General features: G+C 44.7%; 1 protein-coding gene across 1 annotated transcript; it reads right to left on the bottom strand.

Annotated features, from left to right (window-relative positions):
* Positions 1–2139: 2139 nt before the first annotated feature.
* On the bottom strand, positions 2140–17133 carry CUNH10orf53 (chromosome unknown C10orf53 homolog). The gene is made up of 3 exons (XM_050140659.1): positions 17015–17133; positions 7807–7926; positions 2140–2231 (listed from the first exon to the last, which is right to left on the bottom strand). The coding sequence occupies exons 1-3, from the start codon at positions 17109–17111 to the stop codon at positions 2140–2142; spliced, it is 309 nt and encodes a 102-aa protein (XP_049996616.1). The 5' UTR covers positions 17112–17133.
* Between the last annotated feature and the right edge of the window lie 336 nt (positions 17134–17469).

Raw genomic sequence — 17469 nt, 5'->3', positions numbered from 1 at the left:
TATGTTTGAGGGTATTGAGTCATACTTTCTTCAAAAGGCCTCCCTTGGCCTTATCATACAACAAAAGTATATGCTCTACTATGTTCATAGCAGCATTGTTTGTAATAGCCAGAACCTGGAAACAACCTAGATGCCCTTCAAATGAAGAATGGATGAAGAAAGTATGGAATATATACATATTAGAGTACTACTCAGCAGTAAAAAACAAGGACTTCTTGAAGTTTGCAGGCAAATGGATGGAAATAGAAAACACTATCCTGAGTGAGGTAAGCCAGACCCAAAAAGAGGAACCTGGGATGTACTCACTCATATTTGGTTTCTAGCCATAAATAAAGGACATTGAGCCTATAATTCAGGTTCTTAGAGAAGCTAAATAAGAAGGAGAACCCAAAGAAAAACATATAGGCATCCTCCTGAATATTAACCTTTATCAGGTGATGAAAGGAGACAGAGACAGAAAAGGCCTCCCTTATGGGGCCATTGGGGTGCTTGGCTCAGTGATTAAACTGTTTGCTTTGCAAGCCCAGTGGCCTGAGTTCAATCCCTAGAACTCGTATGGTGGAAGGAGAGAACCTCTGACCTCCACATGTGTGCAGTGGCGTGCATATCCCCTCTACATGTGTGTGCTGGCCTGCCTATCTCCTCCACGTGTGTGCTATGGCATGGATATCCCCTCCACAAGCAAATAAATACAAATTCTTGAAAAAGAACAGCTTTCTTCAAAAATTTCATATTCGTGTTTTATTTGTTACATTTAAATCCCTAGAATTTATCCCAACCTTCTTCCTGGTTGTTGTCCAACTTCCCTACCATTTTTCGAATAAACACAATTCTCTCAGGAGGCTTGAAAAGGCTGTACCATAGGCTGCGTGCCTCGGTGGGTCAAATTTCAGTTCTACTCCACCTTGGGGGTCACTGTTGCTGGATAACATTTCAATATAAACATTGTAATTAGCTTGTCTTGTTTTCAAACAGCCCAGCTGGCATTTTTATTGGCGCAACGCTAGATTCATAGGAGAGCTGGTACGGTACAATGAATTTGCCTGAAGCACTTGGCAGGATGAGGAATGAGAGAGCTATGTGGAAATGTCCCCAGCCCTGAAATACTTTGTTCATCACAAGTCATAAGCCCTAAATGATGACCAGGTTCCCTCTGGTTCGGATGTAGGGGGCATCCTGTCAGCATGAGGGATGCTGGTGGCCAGATTCCAAGGAGCCTGGAAGAGCATGGGATATTCCTGTAGGGTGAGAGTTGCCGCTCCCCAGGCTGAGATCTAGGTTCATGGCTAGACTGGGAAGACTCTTGAGTCTGGTAATCATTGTCCCTGAAATAATCACACAGAAACCATATTATTTAAATCACTGCTTGGCCCATTAGCCCTAACTTCTTATTGGCCTTCTTTCTTTCAGTGTTCAATTCAGTTTCCCCTGCCTACCTAAGTTCTGCCCTATCAAAAAGCCAAGGCAGTTTCTTTATTCATTAACCAATAAAAACAGCATACAGACAGAAGGGCCTCTTACACCAGTGCTCTCCAGGCTCACTTGGCAGCATTACTGTGCTGTTTGGTCTGCTTTCTTAGATGAGCTCAGCACTGTCAGCCTCCATAGCTCCAGATCATGAGTTACCTGGAGAAGGTCCCTTATCCACTTCCAGTAACTCAGGACACTAGCTCACAGCCAAGCTGAGAGCACCTGGCTGCATGACCGCCTCATGTTCACGTTCCTTTCCCTTTAAATGATCAGGAGGGGGACTTGATCGGGGGAGAGGGACTTGATGGGGGGAGGGGGGAATGGGAGGCAGTGGCGGGGAGGAGGCAGAAATCTTTAATAAATAAATAAATTTAATTAAAAAAATGAAAAAAAAAGATCAGTCAGGAGGACTACCCCTCTGCTGGCATCTTCTTGTCCTTCACCTGGCTAGCTGGTCTGTTTTTCTTGGAAACTTGGCACCCAGAGCGAGCATGCATTGTTATCACCTGACATGGTTTTCCTGTAAGGCTGAATCACCCACAAAGGCACCAGCTGGAAGTCAGTTGTCTGAAGGAGGAAGATTTGAGCATCACATCCCAGCATTACTTTACCTGGGAGGTGTGTCCAAGGAAGTATCTCATCCAAGAGGGTACAAGGGTCTCTTTAGGGTCACCTCTCTGTCACACTGCTGAAATGGTCCTGTGATTGCTCTCGTAAGCTGAGGTTCACAGGATCGCGGGACATGGGTTTGAAGGGTAAAACTAACAGAGGAAGTAGGTGTGGTCAGCAGGCCTTCAAGAGTGGTCCTGCAAGCACTCCCCGCCCCCAGCCAATCTATTCATTAAACAATTTTAAAATGATGAAAAAAGCTTAGAGACTCCAAATTTCATTTTAAACTGTTAAGACAGAACCATGACTTTAATTTTATTCTAAAAAAGACACTTTATGGATTCCACTACGAGTGGCATCAATTTGTCATTTCATAAATCTTGAAATGTGATTTAATTAAGTGGTGTTTTAAAGCATTAAAAGGCACCCGGATGTCTAGCTTGCTGAGGCACAGAGCACTTTTGTCTTGACAGGGAGCAAGCAGGTTTCTCTACAGGGACGTGTCTTCAAGGAAGTGGAAGATAAGACAGAGTGACAGGGGACACGTCCAGTCATTTCCAAAGAGGGACCATGTGGATAGATGGCTCCCATACCAAAATCTTAAGTGTTATTTAGCTTTTAACTCTGTGTGTGCGCACGCGTGTGCATGCCTGTGTGTATGTGTGCAAGAGGACAGTTGTGGAGTTGGTTCTTTCCTCTTAGCCCTGGGAATTGAACTCAGATCACTAGACTTGGTGGCAAGCCCCTTTATCCACTGAGTTATCTTGCTCACCCCTTAAGTTTATTTTCAATGTTCACTTGAAAGCCCTTTTCCTATGGTTTGAAATAGGTTTTTCCTGGAAGGTTTATGTGCTGGAAGTTTGGTCCCCAGTGCAATGGTGGAATCTTTGAGAGGTGGAACCTAATAAGAAGGAGATGAGTCATGACTGCTTTTTGTGGAAGAGTCATAATGATATCATAATGGTATCATGAATCAGGTCTCGCAGTTCTCAAGAGGATGTTCTTCTAAAAGCTAGGCCATCCCTTGTCTCTGGCTGTATCTCTCACATGGGTGTCATCTGCCATGTAATGACATATCACCAGACACCAGCACCATGCTGCTTGGACTTTCTACTGAACAGAATTATGAACCAAATAAACTCATTTTCCTCATGTATTACCTAGGGCCAGCTGCTGAGTTACAACAACACGAAATGGACTAAGACAGCTCCTGACACACGAGAAAGAACATCTGTGGTTGAGACACAAGGCTCAGACAGTCAATGCTCAGCCACTTGGGAACAAGCTCAATAGGAAACGGTAAGGTAAAAGAAGAAACTGCAATGTGATCTTGACCAGGCACAGTGAAATTCTGTGTATGTTTGCTTCTGTGAATATCTGGGCCTAAAGAGAAGAAACTCGGACGGGAAATAGACCAAAATGATGATGAACTTGTTCTCTTCCGTTACTTTGTATTTTTCACAGTTCTTTAGTGAAAATATATGCCTCCAAATTCTCTATTTTATATTGAAGTAGATATGAAATTCTACATGCATTGTAACTGAAACTGGCTTCTGACTAAAGGGAGTAAGGCACTTGGAAACCAACACCAGACACCAGGAGGGAACTGCACTGGATTCCATGTTTCTTACGAAGAGGATGATTAAATATTTCTGAAGAGGTCTGAGTGATTTGTAATCTGATCAACTCTGAATCTGACAAATGAAGCTTGGGCCAAGGGTGTAATTCATCACATGGAATCTCTACTGGCCTTTGTAATTTAGGGGTGTTGGGGAACCTGCTACTTCCCGGGGGGGGGGGGAAGGACAGTTTCCTAGGTGGTGTAGGTCCCCACGGGATGTGGAACCGCCTTTCTCTCTGCATAGTCTCTTGACTTCCGCTGGGGTCTTCTCAAACGTGAGAGGCAGCATCATGTGTGATACCATGCAGTGGTGTCTGCTTCCCTCCTCTCCGTGCTTTTACAGTGAAGAATATACAGATATACACGCATATATGTGTATATGTATAAAAACATACATAAAATATATGTATATTCTTAACTATATAACTATATATAACATATATGTATATTCTTAATGATATAATATGTAACTATATATAAAATACATGTACTATATAATATATAACTTTATATCATATATAACTATATATAATATATATTCCTAAAAAATTTAACCCACACATACACACAGCATAGGACATGGAAAGCCAGTGCACATCATTTTAGCATGATTGATTCTTTTTTTTTTTTTTTTTTTTTTTTTTTACAATGCCTGCCACTTAAGTCCCTTTCTATGAAGCTGTGTTCTCCAACAGAGAGCCTGAGAGTCCCTCTCATTGCCCCAGACTGTTTCCTGCCTCCTTCAGCACGGCCAGCTGAACTGGCTAACAGGAAAGCAGATAGATACTTTCCTTGTTTGCAGCAGGGACGAGTGAAGATTTGAACTCACCTAGGTAATTTTATACTAGAGATTAAAAATGTACTCCAGTATGCACAAGAAATAAATCTGTAGAGACAGCCGTGTTTCCAGATTCTTCATTGACACTGGCTTGGTCCAGGCTTTCAGAGGCCTCATTCCCACCCCCTACCCAGGCGCGTTTTAATTTCACCTGTTCCTAGTTCTTGGCTTGCTTCAGAAGGAATGTCTAATGCTTCTGGCAACGGTACTTTATTAGGGGACGGCGCTGTTATTAGATTGCATTTTATTATTTCCTTCGGATGCACCCGATATTGGTGGGCTCTCCCTATGGGTCGCCACTGAGAGATGCTGCCAGAGAGGTGGTTTTATTATCTTTGTGAATGTCTGTGAAGCCAGATGAGAAACTCAAAAGACTAGAGGACAGGTGCCATTGCCATGTTCTAACTGGTGGATCCCACTGTCCGTGTGCCCAATAAGCCCCTTTGGCTGGTATTGCAGACTGGAGGGCATAGCTGGCTTTCTTTTGTCTGCTCCATGAGATCAGAAGGCATCTAGCACAGCGATCCTGGCCTCTTCACACAGTGGGTCTAGTTTGCCGTCACCCCCTAGGGAAATAAATGACACACACCTTTTGGCCAGATTTATATACAGTTTGATGTAGTATTAAATATACCTTTATATTTACCTTTATATATATACCTTTATATATACAGGGAGCCTGTTTTCAAAGGCTACAGGCAGGTAAAACATGAAGTAGCCTCTAGCAGAGTCTGAGTGGATTTCTGAAGCTCTTACTCTCAGGCACAGGGAGATAGACACGATGCCAACCTATGGGCCAACAGAACCCCCAGGGCAAAGAAATGTGCAGAAGATAGCTGATATACTGTGGGTATACTCTAATTGTCTCAGAAGTCTAGGTGAAATAAATAAATGGAACAAAAATCACTTTGAAGGAAAATAATAATGAAACACATTATTAAAGTTAAAAAAGAAACTAAACACAGACCTTATTTCCTCCCAATTCAATCATATATGAAAGCTGGCCCAGCTTCATTTTCATTCCTCTGCTGTCTCCAGTGTTTGGAGAAGAAGCTGGGCAGCACAGCACTCCAGTGTGAGTGAGTGAGTGAGTGAGTGAGTGTGTGTGTGTGTGTGTGTGTGTGTGTGTGAGTGTATGCATGTGGTGTATGTGTGTCATGGTATATGTGTGTGTATGTGTAGTCAGATTTTTCTTTGGGTCACCAGCTCACAAATAATGACATGGGAACTGATTATTAATTATAAAAGCTTGGTCTTTAGCTTAGGCTTATCTCAACTAGCTCTTATAATTTAAATCAACCCATTTATATTAATCTCCATTCTGCCATGTGGTGTTACCTCATCTCTGTACTGCCCATCCCGCTTCCTCCAAGTCCAGCTGGCTATTCCAACTTCCTTCTTCCCAGCATTCCCTCTCTGCCCAGAAGTCCCACCTACACCTCCTGCCTAGCAACGAGCCAATGGGCCGTTCAGCTTTTTATTACACCAATTACAGCAATACATCTTTACACAGTGTAAAAATATCCCACTACATTTCCCTCTTTTTGTCTAAATAAAAAGGAAAGGTTTTAACTCTAATACAGTAAAATTACATACCATGAGAACGATTATCAAGTAAGAATTATATTCATATTCACAATGTCAAGTCCATTTTTATTTGGCAAATCTGAAGAAATTACCCTATTATTTATTCTATCTTGATGAGTCCAAAGTTTTATACCAAAACCATTTTCTGTCAAAACTTGTATGACTGTCCTAAAAATATCTTTTTAAACCTTGGAACATTTTTTCTAGATAGATAACTTAAGTCTTTATGTTTCTCAACCTTATACACTTTACATATCTTTTGCAAGTTTTTTTCTGAATTTGATAGCAAAAAAACCCCTGTATAACTATAACTGTCTAGGCTCTAATTTCATCAGAGACCCTAGAAGGATATTATATTACCTAAGTAAACAGGAAGCATGAAACAACTTCAAAACCATAGACACAACAGAGACAGCTGGCTGCCTGGAAGTCCCCCAAGGTTCCTCTGCAACATTGGGGCATCCATCTTTGCCATATGAGCCTAGAATATTTGACAGATTTTACTATGAAGCAGGGATTTTGAAAGACTGTTCTACTTTGTCTTAACAAGGCTTGGCAGTTGCTTTCTTTTGTGTCCTGCTTGTCCAATTTGAACAACATACTGTCAGCAGTCAAGGAAAGGGCAGTTTCTTGCTCAGTGGCTAAGTTTTCCACAATAAAGATAGATTCCACATGGAGGTTCTTTGATGCCCATCATCCATATTTTTTTAAGGTAAATTGGTGCTGCCAGGAACAGATGTGTCTCACTATCATGAAAAATCTTGTGTTGTTAAAACATATTAAATGCCATATTCTGTAGATCTCTGAAGTGTTTGAAGACCACCTATCTATCTAAATTATATCTGTTTAACCTTGAAAACATACATGCATGACTACAAGTTTGTTTGTTATAATGATTAATTGCTAACTTACATTCCTTAATTATCCTAAACAGTTTGTAAAATTAGCTTTAAGGACTAGAACTTTATATTACATTGTTAAATGAGATGCATAGGTACAATACCTTAAATAGTAGAAACATATATACAGTATAACAAAAAACTTAAATTTGTACCAATGCAAAATATTTAAAACTAGTAGTTCCTTTTTTGTTTTAAAGGTAGATTCAATAATCTATCATCTTATCATTCATATAGAGGTGTGTCTGTGTCATGGAACATGTGTGTATGCATGTGTGTAGTGTATTTGCATGTATGCACATGTGTGTGATTGTGTATATGTGTACATGTGTGTGGTATATGTGTATGATATGCATATGTACCATGGTATTTGTGTGCACACACGTGTTCATGTGTACATGCATGTGTGACTGTGTATGTGTGTGTGGTGTGTGTGCATGTGTGTGATATGTGTATGCACCATGGTATGTGTGTGTGCACATGTGTGTGTGTGGTATGTGTGTGATATGAATATTGCCATGGTATGTGTGTGTGGTATGTGTGTGATATGTGTATTGCCACTGTGTATGTGTGTGATATGTGTATATGGCATAGTGTGTGTATGAATGTGTGTGTGCGCTGTTGTCTTTCATGTCTCAGGGAACAGGGCTCTTGATGTGAATTTGAAATGCAAAAACAACCCTAATTTGGCTCTAGGCATGACTCCCTGACCAACTCAGGTAGAAACTGAGGGAGCTCTCGGCGGAGGCTGGGTGCAGAGCAGAGGCTTCCTAGAGCCTTACCAAACTCCAGGTCTTGGATATCACACTGGAAGACTATTTCTTCATTTACCACAAGCTCCACCAGATTCCAGTCTTCTATCTGCTCCAAGATGATCTCATGTCCATCTTTGGCCAACACAGCTGGAAAACAGGGAGTGACTTGGGTGACATAGGGTGACATGGAGTGACTCCAGGTTAGCCTATATCTATGTCCTCGTAGATGACAGCAGCTGGTCTCGTCCTTATTGTTTATGGTCGTAACCACCCGCTGGGTACTTAGATGGTCTCTGATCTCCATGTTGTTGAAATAAGTGCGGTGGGGCTGCATCTCCAGCACCCCAGCCGCCTGCTAGCTTATGCCCGAAATAACAACACACAAACTGTATTTATTTAAAGACTGCTTGGCCCATTTCTATCTAGCCTCTTCTAGGCTAATTCTCGCACCTGGACTAACCCATTTCTAATAATGTGTGTAAGTACCCCAAGGTGCGCTTACCGGGAAGATTCTAGCCTACATCCATACTGGGTCGGAGCTGCCTGGGAGAGTGGAGCCTGGCGTCTCTGCTCCAGAGAGCAGAGCTGTCGAGTCTACCCGGGAGAGTTGAGCATGGCGTCTCTGCTCCAGAGAGCAGAGCTGTCAGGTCTCTCCGGGAGCAGAGCAGAGTCTGACCTCACTTCCTCTTCCTCCCAGAGTTCTATTCTGTTTACTCCACCCACCTATGTTCTAACCAATAAAATGGGCCAAGCCAGTTTCTTTATTAGCCAATGACCTTCCTCCATCACAATGTATCCTTATAGTCTCAAGAAAACAAAGACAGATACCCAAGTGAACACCTCTAGGTTGTTGAATTACCCAGACTTAGAGGATCTGTTAGGAAATGACCCATCTCTCAGAAGTGGCCACTGCGTGTTCCACAGCTTAGCTTTATAGAGACAATGATCAGTAGATCTTTTCCTGCTTATGGAGATATAATTTAGTTGCCTTTCTAGAGGGCAATCCATAGCATAAGCCACAACCTTCAAAAACATGTTTTGAGAACACTACACATAAAAGAAGCCATATAAGAAAAAAAAAATCAGAAATACAGGTAGATTTTTGCAACATGATGTTCTTTTTATCATATAATACCAAAATTCTGTGACCAATTCATAAGTCTGATAATAAAAGCATGACTGAGTAATAATGCTATGTGTTCATAATGAGATTTTAATTTGGAAATTTACTGTTCTAGGATGGTGAGATGGCTCATAGGTTAAGGGTGCTTACTGCCAAGACTTACAACCTGAAGTGGGAGAGGACCAACTCTTGTAGCCGTCCTCTGATGTGCACATGTGTGTCATGATGTGGTGGTTTGAATAGGTATGGTCCCCATAGACTTTGTGTTTGAATACTTGGCCAATACTGAATGGCACTTTTGGAAGATGTGACCTTGTTGGAGGAAGTGTGTTACTGTGGAGGTGGGCTTTGAGGTCTCGTATATGCTCAAGCCATGCCCAGTGTGACAGTTCACTTCCTGTTGCCCGTGGAGCAAGATGTAGAACTCTCAGTTTCTTCTCCAGTACCTGTCTGCCTGCATGTCACCATGATTCTCACTAGGATGATAATGGACTAAACCTCTGAAGCTGTAAGCCAGCCCTGATTAAATGTTTTCCTTTATAGGAGTTGTTGTGGTCATGGTGTCTTGTAATGACAATAGAAATCCTAATTTTAAGACACATGATGTATACACAAACACATACACACATAATATATACATGTAAACATTAAATAGGAACTTAGCTGGGCGGTAGAGAGGGTCTCTCGGGACTTTTGAGGAATGGTAAGCTGTTTGGGCTGGTAGAGGACAGTGTATAGCAAGAGAGTTGGGTCTGTTTTACCCTTGACATCAAGGAGTTGGCAAAGGTGCCTGAGTGAAGAACATGAGTTAGCTAGGCAGTGGTGGTACACACCTTTAATCCCAGCATTCGGAAGGCAGAGGCAGGCAGATATCTGAGTTCGAGGCCAGCCTGGTCTACAGAGCAAGTTCCAGGACAGCCAGGGCTATAGAGAGAAACCCTGTTTCAAGAAAACAAAAAAAAGGGGAACTTTTGAAATAGAGTAATACTTGTGATTACAACAAAAATAAGGATATAAATGTGTAATATATTAAGAATATATATGCAATATAAATTAAAATATGTAAGAAAGAAGAGCCCTGTGTAGTGGCACACGCCTATTATCCCAGCTTTTAGGTAGCCTGAGGCAGAAGGATAATGAGTTAGAGGCCAGCCTGTGCCACAAAATGAGAGCCTGTCTCAAAAGTTGAGGAAGAGAGCAAGGGAACTCAGTGTCCTTTGTCTCTGCGGTGAGATTATGTGAAACACTGACTTTTATTCTCTTAGCGATCTCTACAATGTCTATAACAATCAGTAAATTTGTTCCCCTCCAAGACAGTGTCACTCTGGCTGTCCTGGATGTAACCCTAACCCTAACCTCATGGCCTCAAACTCACAGAGATCCCTCTGCCTCTACCTCCTGAGTCCTGGGATTAAAGATGTGTGCTACCACTGCCCAGCTCAGAAAACTTTTAAGAAGAAAGTGTATTCGTTATTCTCACCTATGAGTCTGGGGCCTGCCTAGCGTTTACAGCTGGTGGCTCTTTCCCAGAGGTCAGCCACATATAACTTGTTGACTTAATCTCTCTTCCTTTTCCTTCTCCCTCCCCTAAGGACTGAACCAAGGTCTTCAGTGCGCTAGGCAAGTCTCCACTACAGCCCAGGCTACTAAGTCTCTTGTCTGTGGTTAACAAGCCTGGCAACCTAGTCAGCTAGCCTGCCCAGGGCCATCTTCTCCAGTTTCCCTGATGTGCCCGTTGCCCCTTCCATCTTAGAGTTGGTATGTCCCATTCCTTTAGCGTTCTGTGTGCAACGCTGAATATCTCTCTCTGGGTTAGAGGGAACAAGGCATCAGATGGGGTCATGTTTTTATTTTCAAGTCTTAGAATGCCAGTCAGTTTCAGGATGGAAAAACAGACATTTCTGCCAGTTAATTGCATTTAATTACAGAGACAATTGCTGTTTCAAAATGTTGTCCTGTCCACTTCTTCATCTTTCAATCAGCTCGAGAGCATCCAGCCCCAGCTGTGAGCATTTTAATTGCATAATTTTGATTTCACTTTTAGAAGGAAACTTGAGAAAGACTCAGTGAGGGTCTCCATTAACATGGTCACGCTCTTCAGGCACCCGGAGGCAGCCCTAATTGACCTGCCTCAGCTAATGCCTCTCTCCAAAGAATGCCTGCATTGTTCCTTTGGTGTATTTATGCTATTGTATCCTGTTCAAGTGTCTTGATCTTAAACATCTTTCAAGAGGGCACTCGGCTTGGACCAACGACTTTTTAAATGGAAGTGATCCAGCTGGTTTGGGAAGGCAGCTCCTCCCCGGGGGAGACATGATGTCAGTTCATGGTGGGGATTTCTGGCCTCACCTTCCCCTGCCCATAGCACCCTTCTCCCTAACAGGAAGTAGCTGCACATGGGAAAGTGTCCCATGGTCTCTAGGACCTTAAGCTTTGCACAGTCTGTAGACCCTCCTGGGGAGTGGACTGGAATCTGACAGTGACAACTCAAGAGCCTAGCTGTCATTCTGTTACAAACTCCCAAGGCCAGCTTTCTAAGACCTAAGGGACTCTGAGAGACTGGGGCTACCAGGACTAGGCAGGTGGTCCCTCAAGAGACCTCAGGAATAAGCACCTCCCAGCTGCCCCTGAAAATCCCCTGACGATGCATGCCCCTTGACTCCCATCTGACTGAGCTTAGATCGCACTTGGGTTTGGAGTATTAGAGACAGAGTTACTCTTGCATGACAATCTACAAAAGAAAGGGTCACCTCTCCTTCTAGGGGCTGCCAGGTATAGGTACCTGAGCTCTGGAGGGGCAGGTCTCTTGACTCAGCCCTCCTCTGGGTACCTGGGGTCACCACTGTCTCCCCAAAGCAGCAAACATAAACGGAAGCTGGGTACCCACCCACTTCCCTTGTGGCTACTGGCCACCGGCCTGGTTTGTACTCAAATGACAATGGCTTCAGAGGTTGTCACACTGGGGGTCTCAGGACATCATCCCCTTCCTGTCAGAGAGGAGTGACACGTGACAGTGAGGCTGGCTGTAACATGGCTGGGGCAGGCCTAAGGGATGAGAGAAGAAGACACTTTGGAATCCCTGCAGCTCAGCAAATGCCACCACTTGGCATGGAGGGAACACGGTTTCCTGAGTTGCGCTTGGTTTGTCTATTCAAAGAAAGGTCAGATAAATACGCTCCCTAAAACAAAGTCTGTACACAGGCAGTAGCTAAACTTCAGCATAAATCAGCCAGAAGTGGTAAGCCACCCGCAGAACACCCGCCTCTTTGAAGTGGCACCTCATTCCTCACAGGAGACCTGGATAAAGTGGAGGCGACAGGAGAGGCTCCGTCCTCACGGAGCTGGCGGAGTCATGCGGAATCTGTAGATGATATAAATGCTTCTGGGTAGGAAGTCGAAGTCCACTGGCTTCTCTCCTTCCTTTACACAGAGCAGACATGATGCCAGCGACCATTAATGAATACAGCTAATGCATCACTGGGGATGGAGGCTATCACTTGGGAGCCTTGACTAAATAAAGATGGATTCTATTTTTAATGGTCCGTTTCAGTGCCTCCCAATCCCTCTGAATGGCTCGTTTGGCAGACTCAAGTACAGTAGACAAGGAGCGACTGTGGCCAGGGCAATTACTTAGCTCTCTTTTAAGGACTGGTTTAGTGGAGACATTTTTGCTGAGCGATTATAATTCATGGGTAATAAAGAACAGGAGTGTTCAGATTGCTTAGGGCATGGTACGATCAGAAAAGATCAGGCATCCTTCCAAAGACAGCGGGGCTTTGGGAAACGATAAAGGGCTATGTTTTTAAAAGTCAGATGCAGAATTCTGGTGCAGATTTTACAGAGGAGGGCCTATGCGTAGATCTGCTTGCTCAGTGTTAACACTGGTCTAAAGCGGGGGATGGGGGAGCAAATATTCCCTGCTTTGTTGCTATTAACACCTTGGCCCTTGTCACCAGGTCCTCTGTAAAAGTTGGCAGCGGTTATTAGATGCGTTATCAAGCATGGATGTACTCTACAAATCAGCCACCTGCAGATAACCTTACAAACCTCTCCAGCCATCCAAATGCTCCCTGTCATCTTCTCAAAACACCCTTCCCTCCCCCAGAGGGAGCAGCAGCCTGAGTCTGTGGGCTTGGCTCTGCCAATTCCCTTACCTCTGTACTGCTTGCCTCTCTGAGGCCAGAGACCCACACACTCAGTATTCACCCATCCCACATCCCTCTCCAACCCATAACTGCTTTCACTGCTCTCCTCCCTATCCCTCTCCTTCATCTACCTTTCCTTTCCCCAACCCCTCTTCCTTACTTTATTTTTTTGGGGGGAGCAGGGTCTTGTTGAATAGCCCAGGCTAGCCTTGTGCTTATGATCCTCTTATCTCAGCCTCTGAATGCTGGTGCTACCCTGACTGATTCTTCATCTTCCTCGTTTGTTGTTCTCCCCGTTTCAGAGTCTCATGTAGCCCAGGCTGGCTTGAATGCCTAATCCTCACTCTGCTTTCCAAGTGCCACAGTTGTGCACAGATGTGCACTGGTTCTGTTTCTTTCCAAGAGCCACAATTGCAGATGTGCACTGGTTCTGTCTCTTTCCAAGAGCCATGATTACAGATGTGCACTGGTTCTGTTTCTTTCCAAGAGCCATGATTACAGATGTGCACTGGTTCTGTTTCCTTCCAAGAGCCATGATTACAGATGTGCACTGGTTCTGTTTCTTTCCAAGTGCCACGATTACAGATATGCACTGGCTCTATGTTTCTTTTCTTCTTTAGTAGATTTTTGCTGAAAAATAGGTATATCTAAAATACCAGATTATAAATGTAAGGCAGATGTGAATCTGAAAAAACCTTAGAAATTACAGAAAAGGACAAAATTTTAAAAATCTACCCTGATTCTACCCTTTGTGCCTCTTCCATTATCTGCCTGTTCAAGTGAAGAGAGGTTGCGGTATGCAGGGAATTCAGAGGCAGGCTCTATCCCCAGTGCTGGGTTTACCCAACCCAGCCTCCCACCGTCCCATGTCACATGACCGATGTGCTGCAATTTATCTAAACCATTGCAGTTTCTGGTTGTTTCTACTGGTTTTCTTTTACCAAGAATATTGCCAAAAACATTGGTAGTATGCCACCTGTGTGTGGGCTTTTTCAGTTAAGAAGGCACCTGGAAATGAAGCCATTTGATTTCTGTGGTGTGGGCTGCGTTCTATAGACACTTCCTCCATGGTTACTGACCCATTTGTCCTCCAATTGGAAACATATGAGAACATTCGTTCTCTAAGCCTTCCACGACTGACAGCCGCGAGTGCATCTCTCTCTGGAGATAACGCAGGCTCAACAGTTCTGGACCTGTTCCTTCTGGAACCGGCTCACGTACCTTCTGGTACTTCTATATTGTCTCCCACTCTGCACTGCCCATCCCTGGCCAGCTGCCTGGTTCCGTCTCTCCCTGCAAGCATGGGGCTCTATTTTTCTGATGAGTAGTTATGTCCTCAAAACATGCCCTCCTGGGATGTTTAGCGTTAATTGTCTGGCTATTAAACCACGGCTATCCCAGTCAGAAACTGCAATTCCGCCACTACCTGCAGCCTGAGGAAATTCTGTTCCTTCAGGCACCAACTCTTTCAACACTACTAAAGAATTCAAGATTCAAAGGGTGAGGTAGAACCCTGCTTCCCAGAGAGGCTGAATAACAAGCAGCTCATCTCCTCACATCTCCCCAAGAAATCCTCGGGTTGCTCCTCGCTCTCCATTATAAACCCTTCTCCACCTGGCTCCTCCCTACTACTTCCTGTCAGCTATTGCTGACTCAGCCTCCGGAACACAGGTAAGTTTTATTTACTCAACACGTGTTTGCATCATTAAATTTAGCACGAGGGCTGCTGCTCTGGTTGAATTGTGCTTTCCCAATTTTGTATGCTGAAAGTCTAAACTCTCTCTGACAATACTTGTAGACAGGGCCTTTAGGACATAACGAGGTCACGGGGGGGGGGGGGGGGGGNTTTTTTTTTAGTTTTTTGAGACAGGGTTTCTCTGTAGCTTTGGAGCCTGTCCTGGAACTCCATTTGTAGACCAGGCTGGTCTCGAACTCACAGAGATCCGCCTGCCTCTGCCTCCCGAGTGCTGGGATTAAAGGCACGCGCCACCCCCACCCGGCTCCTTTGTACATTTAACTAGGGAGCTAAAAGCATGGGGGACTTGATTGGGGGAGGGGGAGGGAAAGGGGAGGCAGCGGTGGGGAAGAGACAGAAATCTTTAATAAATAAATTAATTAATTAAAAAAAACTATATAAAAATGGCTTCAGTAGAAAAAAAATGTGTTTGAAATGGAAAGTGATCGTTGAAACCATGGCCCCCAGCTGGTGCTTTCCAGTTTGGTAGACGGCATCGCCATTCATTTGCTGCTAGCCAGACGTGGATAGATGCTGGTGGCATCCTCTTTACCATGGTCTACCCAGCCTCCTGTCCTAGGGAGTTCACTGCTCTTACTCAGCATAACTTCCCTTTATGGCTGGCTGTCTTGATCCAAGAGGTTCTCATTACAACCCGGGGTGGCACCACCCAAGTCCTTCTATGCCTCTCCCCCTTCCACCCGTGACCCTCTACTTGTGTTCAGAGCAGCTGAGGGTTCATTTCCCTGCCTGAAGCTTTCAGACGGCCCTGCATGTGTTGCCCTTCTGGCGTAACCTCCATCAGTTCAACATCTCAACACTTATTCAGACCACCAGCTCCTGAAGGGTCAGGTCTTCTGCCTGCAACGTCCCTGTACCAATTCTTCCTTCAATCTTTCTTTCTTTCTTTCTTTCTTTCTTTCTTTCTTTCTTTCTTTCTTTCTTTCATTTTTGGTTGTTGTTGTTTGTTTTTTGAGACAGTTTCTCCGTAGGCCAGGGTGGCCTTAAACTCACAGACTCCACCTGCCTCTGCCTCCTAAGTGCTAGGATTAAAGGTGTGCACCACCGCTGGGCCCTTTCTCCATTTAATCCTAAAGTTTAGTCAGTAGCCCGGCCCGGGGATGGATTTGATCTCATTGGACCCCTTATCCCTTCTCCCCCACACTCTGCCACATTAATTAAATTTCTCTGCTTCTCTCAGCGTATCTCTTCTTTTTATCATATGTGGGTGATATGATGGCTATTCTTGGTTGTCAGCTTGAGTATATCTGGAATGGACTGCAGTCAGAAGTGGAGGGCACGCCTGTGATTCAGAGCGTGCGGCTGGAAAGAAACACGTCTTCTGATCCAGCTCCTGAGGCGGGATGACACACCTTCAATCTGGGCCATGCCTTCTGATGTGAGGACAATGGGGAAGGAGGGTTCCTTTGTTTACCTGCCTGCCCTCGCTGTGCCAGCACTCTGTTGAGCCTACTTAGGGACTCCAGCGTATACAGAAGACTTTCTGAGACCTCCCAGCCTCATGGGACTGAGCAGCTACTGGATTCTTGGACTTTCCATTCACAACTAGCTATTGTTGGGCTGCAGCCTGTAAGACATAAGTCATTTCAACAAATTCACACACACACACACACACACACACACACACACATCCCATAAGTTCCGTGACTCTAGAAGAACCCTGACTAATACAGGGTTTGGTCCCTTGGGTTCTTGGAGCTGGAGCTTATGCCATGACATTCTGGTAACCCCACTGTAGGTGGGTTCCCATGCACCCTCTAGTCTGTGAGGGTTTAGGCACGACTCTCAGTAATCAATGCTCTCCTGAACACATACATCCTGATCAACAGTGAGCCCATCTGCCTGAGTCTATGCAGACAGACGTTTAACACAGGCCTCGCTGCATAGATGAAGAAGCACAGGATAGAATCTCAGCCCTATCACTCCATGAAGGTCACATAATATTTCTGACCCTAAATTTCCCAAATTGTAATGTGGGATTAGGTACTTTTTCCTCTATTTGTGTATTTTGCCTGGTAACACTCAGGGTGCCCACAGATCATATTCGTTTTCAGGTTTCTATCCAAGCAGTGGGGACCAGAGGGAGGAGGGGCTAAGTTATCCTATAAAGGCTTCCTGGAGTCTGAAAAGGGAAGAGAGGCCTAGGTAGAGGACTTAGCCTGAGTCCCAGGGGCTGAGGCTCAAAAAGAGGCACTCAGTGGGGTGGCCCACCTTGCAGACCCTCCAGGCGGTAGGTGCGGTGCTCCACGGACAGGCCCACCGCGCTGTAGGGTCCGTAGCGCAAGGTCACTACCGCGTGCTTGGGCATGGTGCTTCTTTCTCCCTGGCTGCCGGAGGTTGTCAAGGACTGGAGCAACACCTGCTGCTAGGCAACTGCCCTTCAGTGGTGTGGGCGTGGCCATGATCTGGGCGGAGCCAAGTTTTTCTTGTCCCAAGTCCTCAGGCCTAGGACGAGTTGCTAAATAGCCTCATAAACTTACTCAGTCTCCCCCTGCTGTGGTAAGTGCTGGCTGGGAAAGGGCGAATGTCTACCACTGACCAGCTATAGGAAGCTACGCTTTCCAAAGTTGCCTCGTTTTGTCAGTAACCGTCGCTCAAGATGAGTCGCTGCCTGCGGCTTGTGTTTACTGGGCAGAGGCTCAGGAGCCTTGGCAGGCCGTGCAGGA

Source organism: Alexandromys fortis, unplaced genomic scaffold, assembly GCF_014885135.2.
Source record: "Alexandromys fortis isolate MF-2015 unplaced genomic scaffold, M_Fortis_MF-2015_v1.1 scaffold_46, whole genome shotgun sequence".
In the NCBI taxonomy this organism is placed as follows: domain Eukaryota; kingdom Metazoa; phylum Chordata; class Mammalia; order Rodentia; family Cricetidae; genus Alexandromys; species Alexandromys fortis.
Note: the sequence above shows the minus strand (reverse complement) of the source record. Positions and strands in the feature narration are given on the sequence as shown.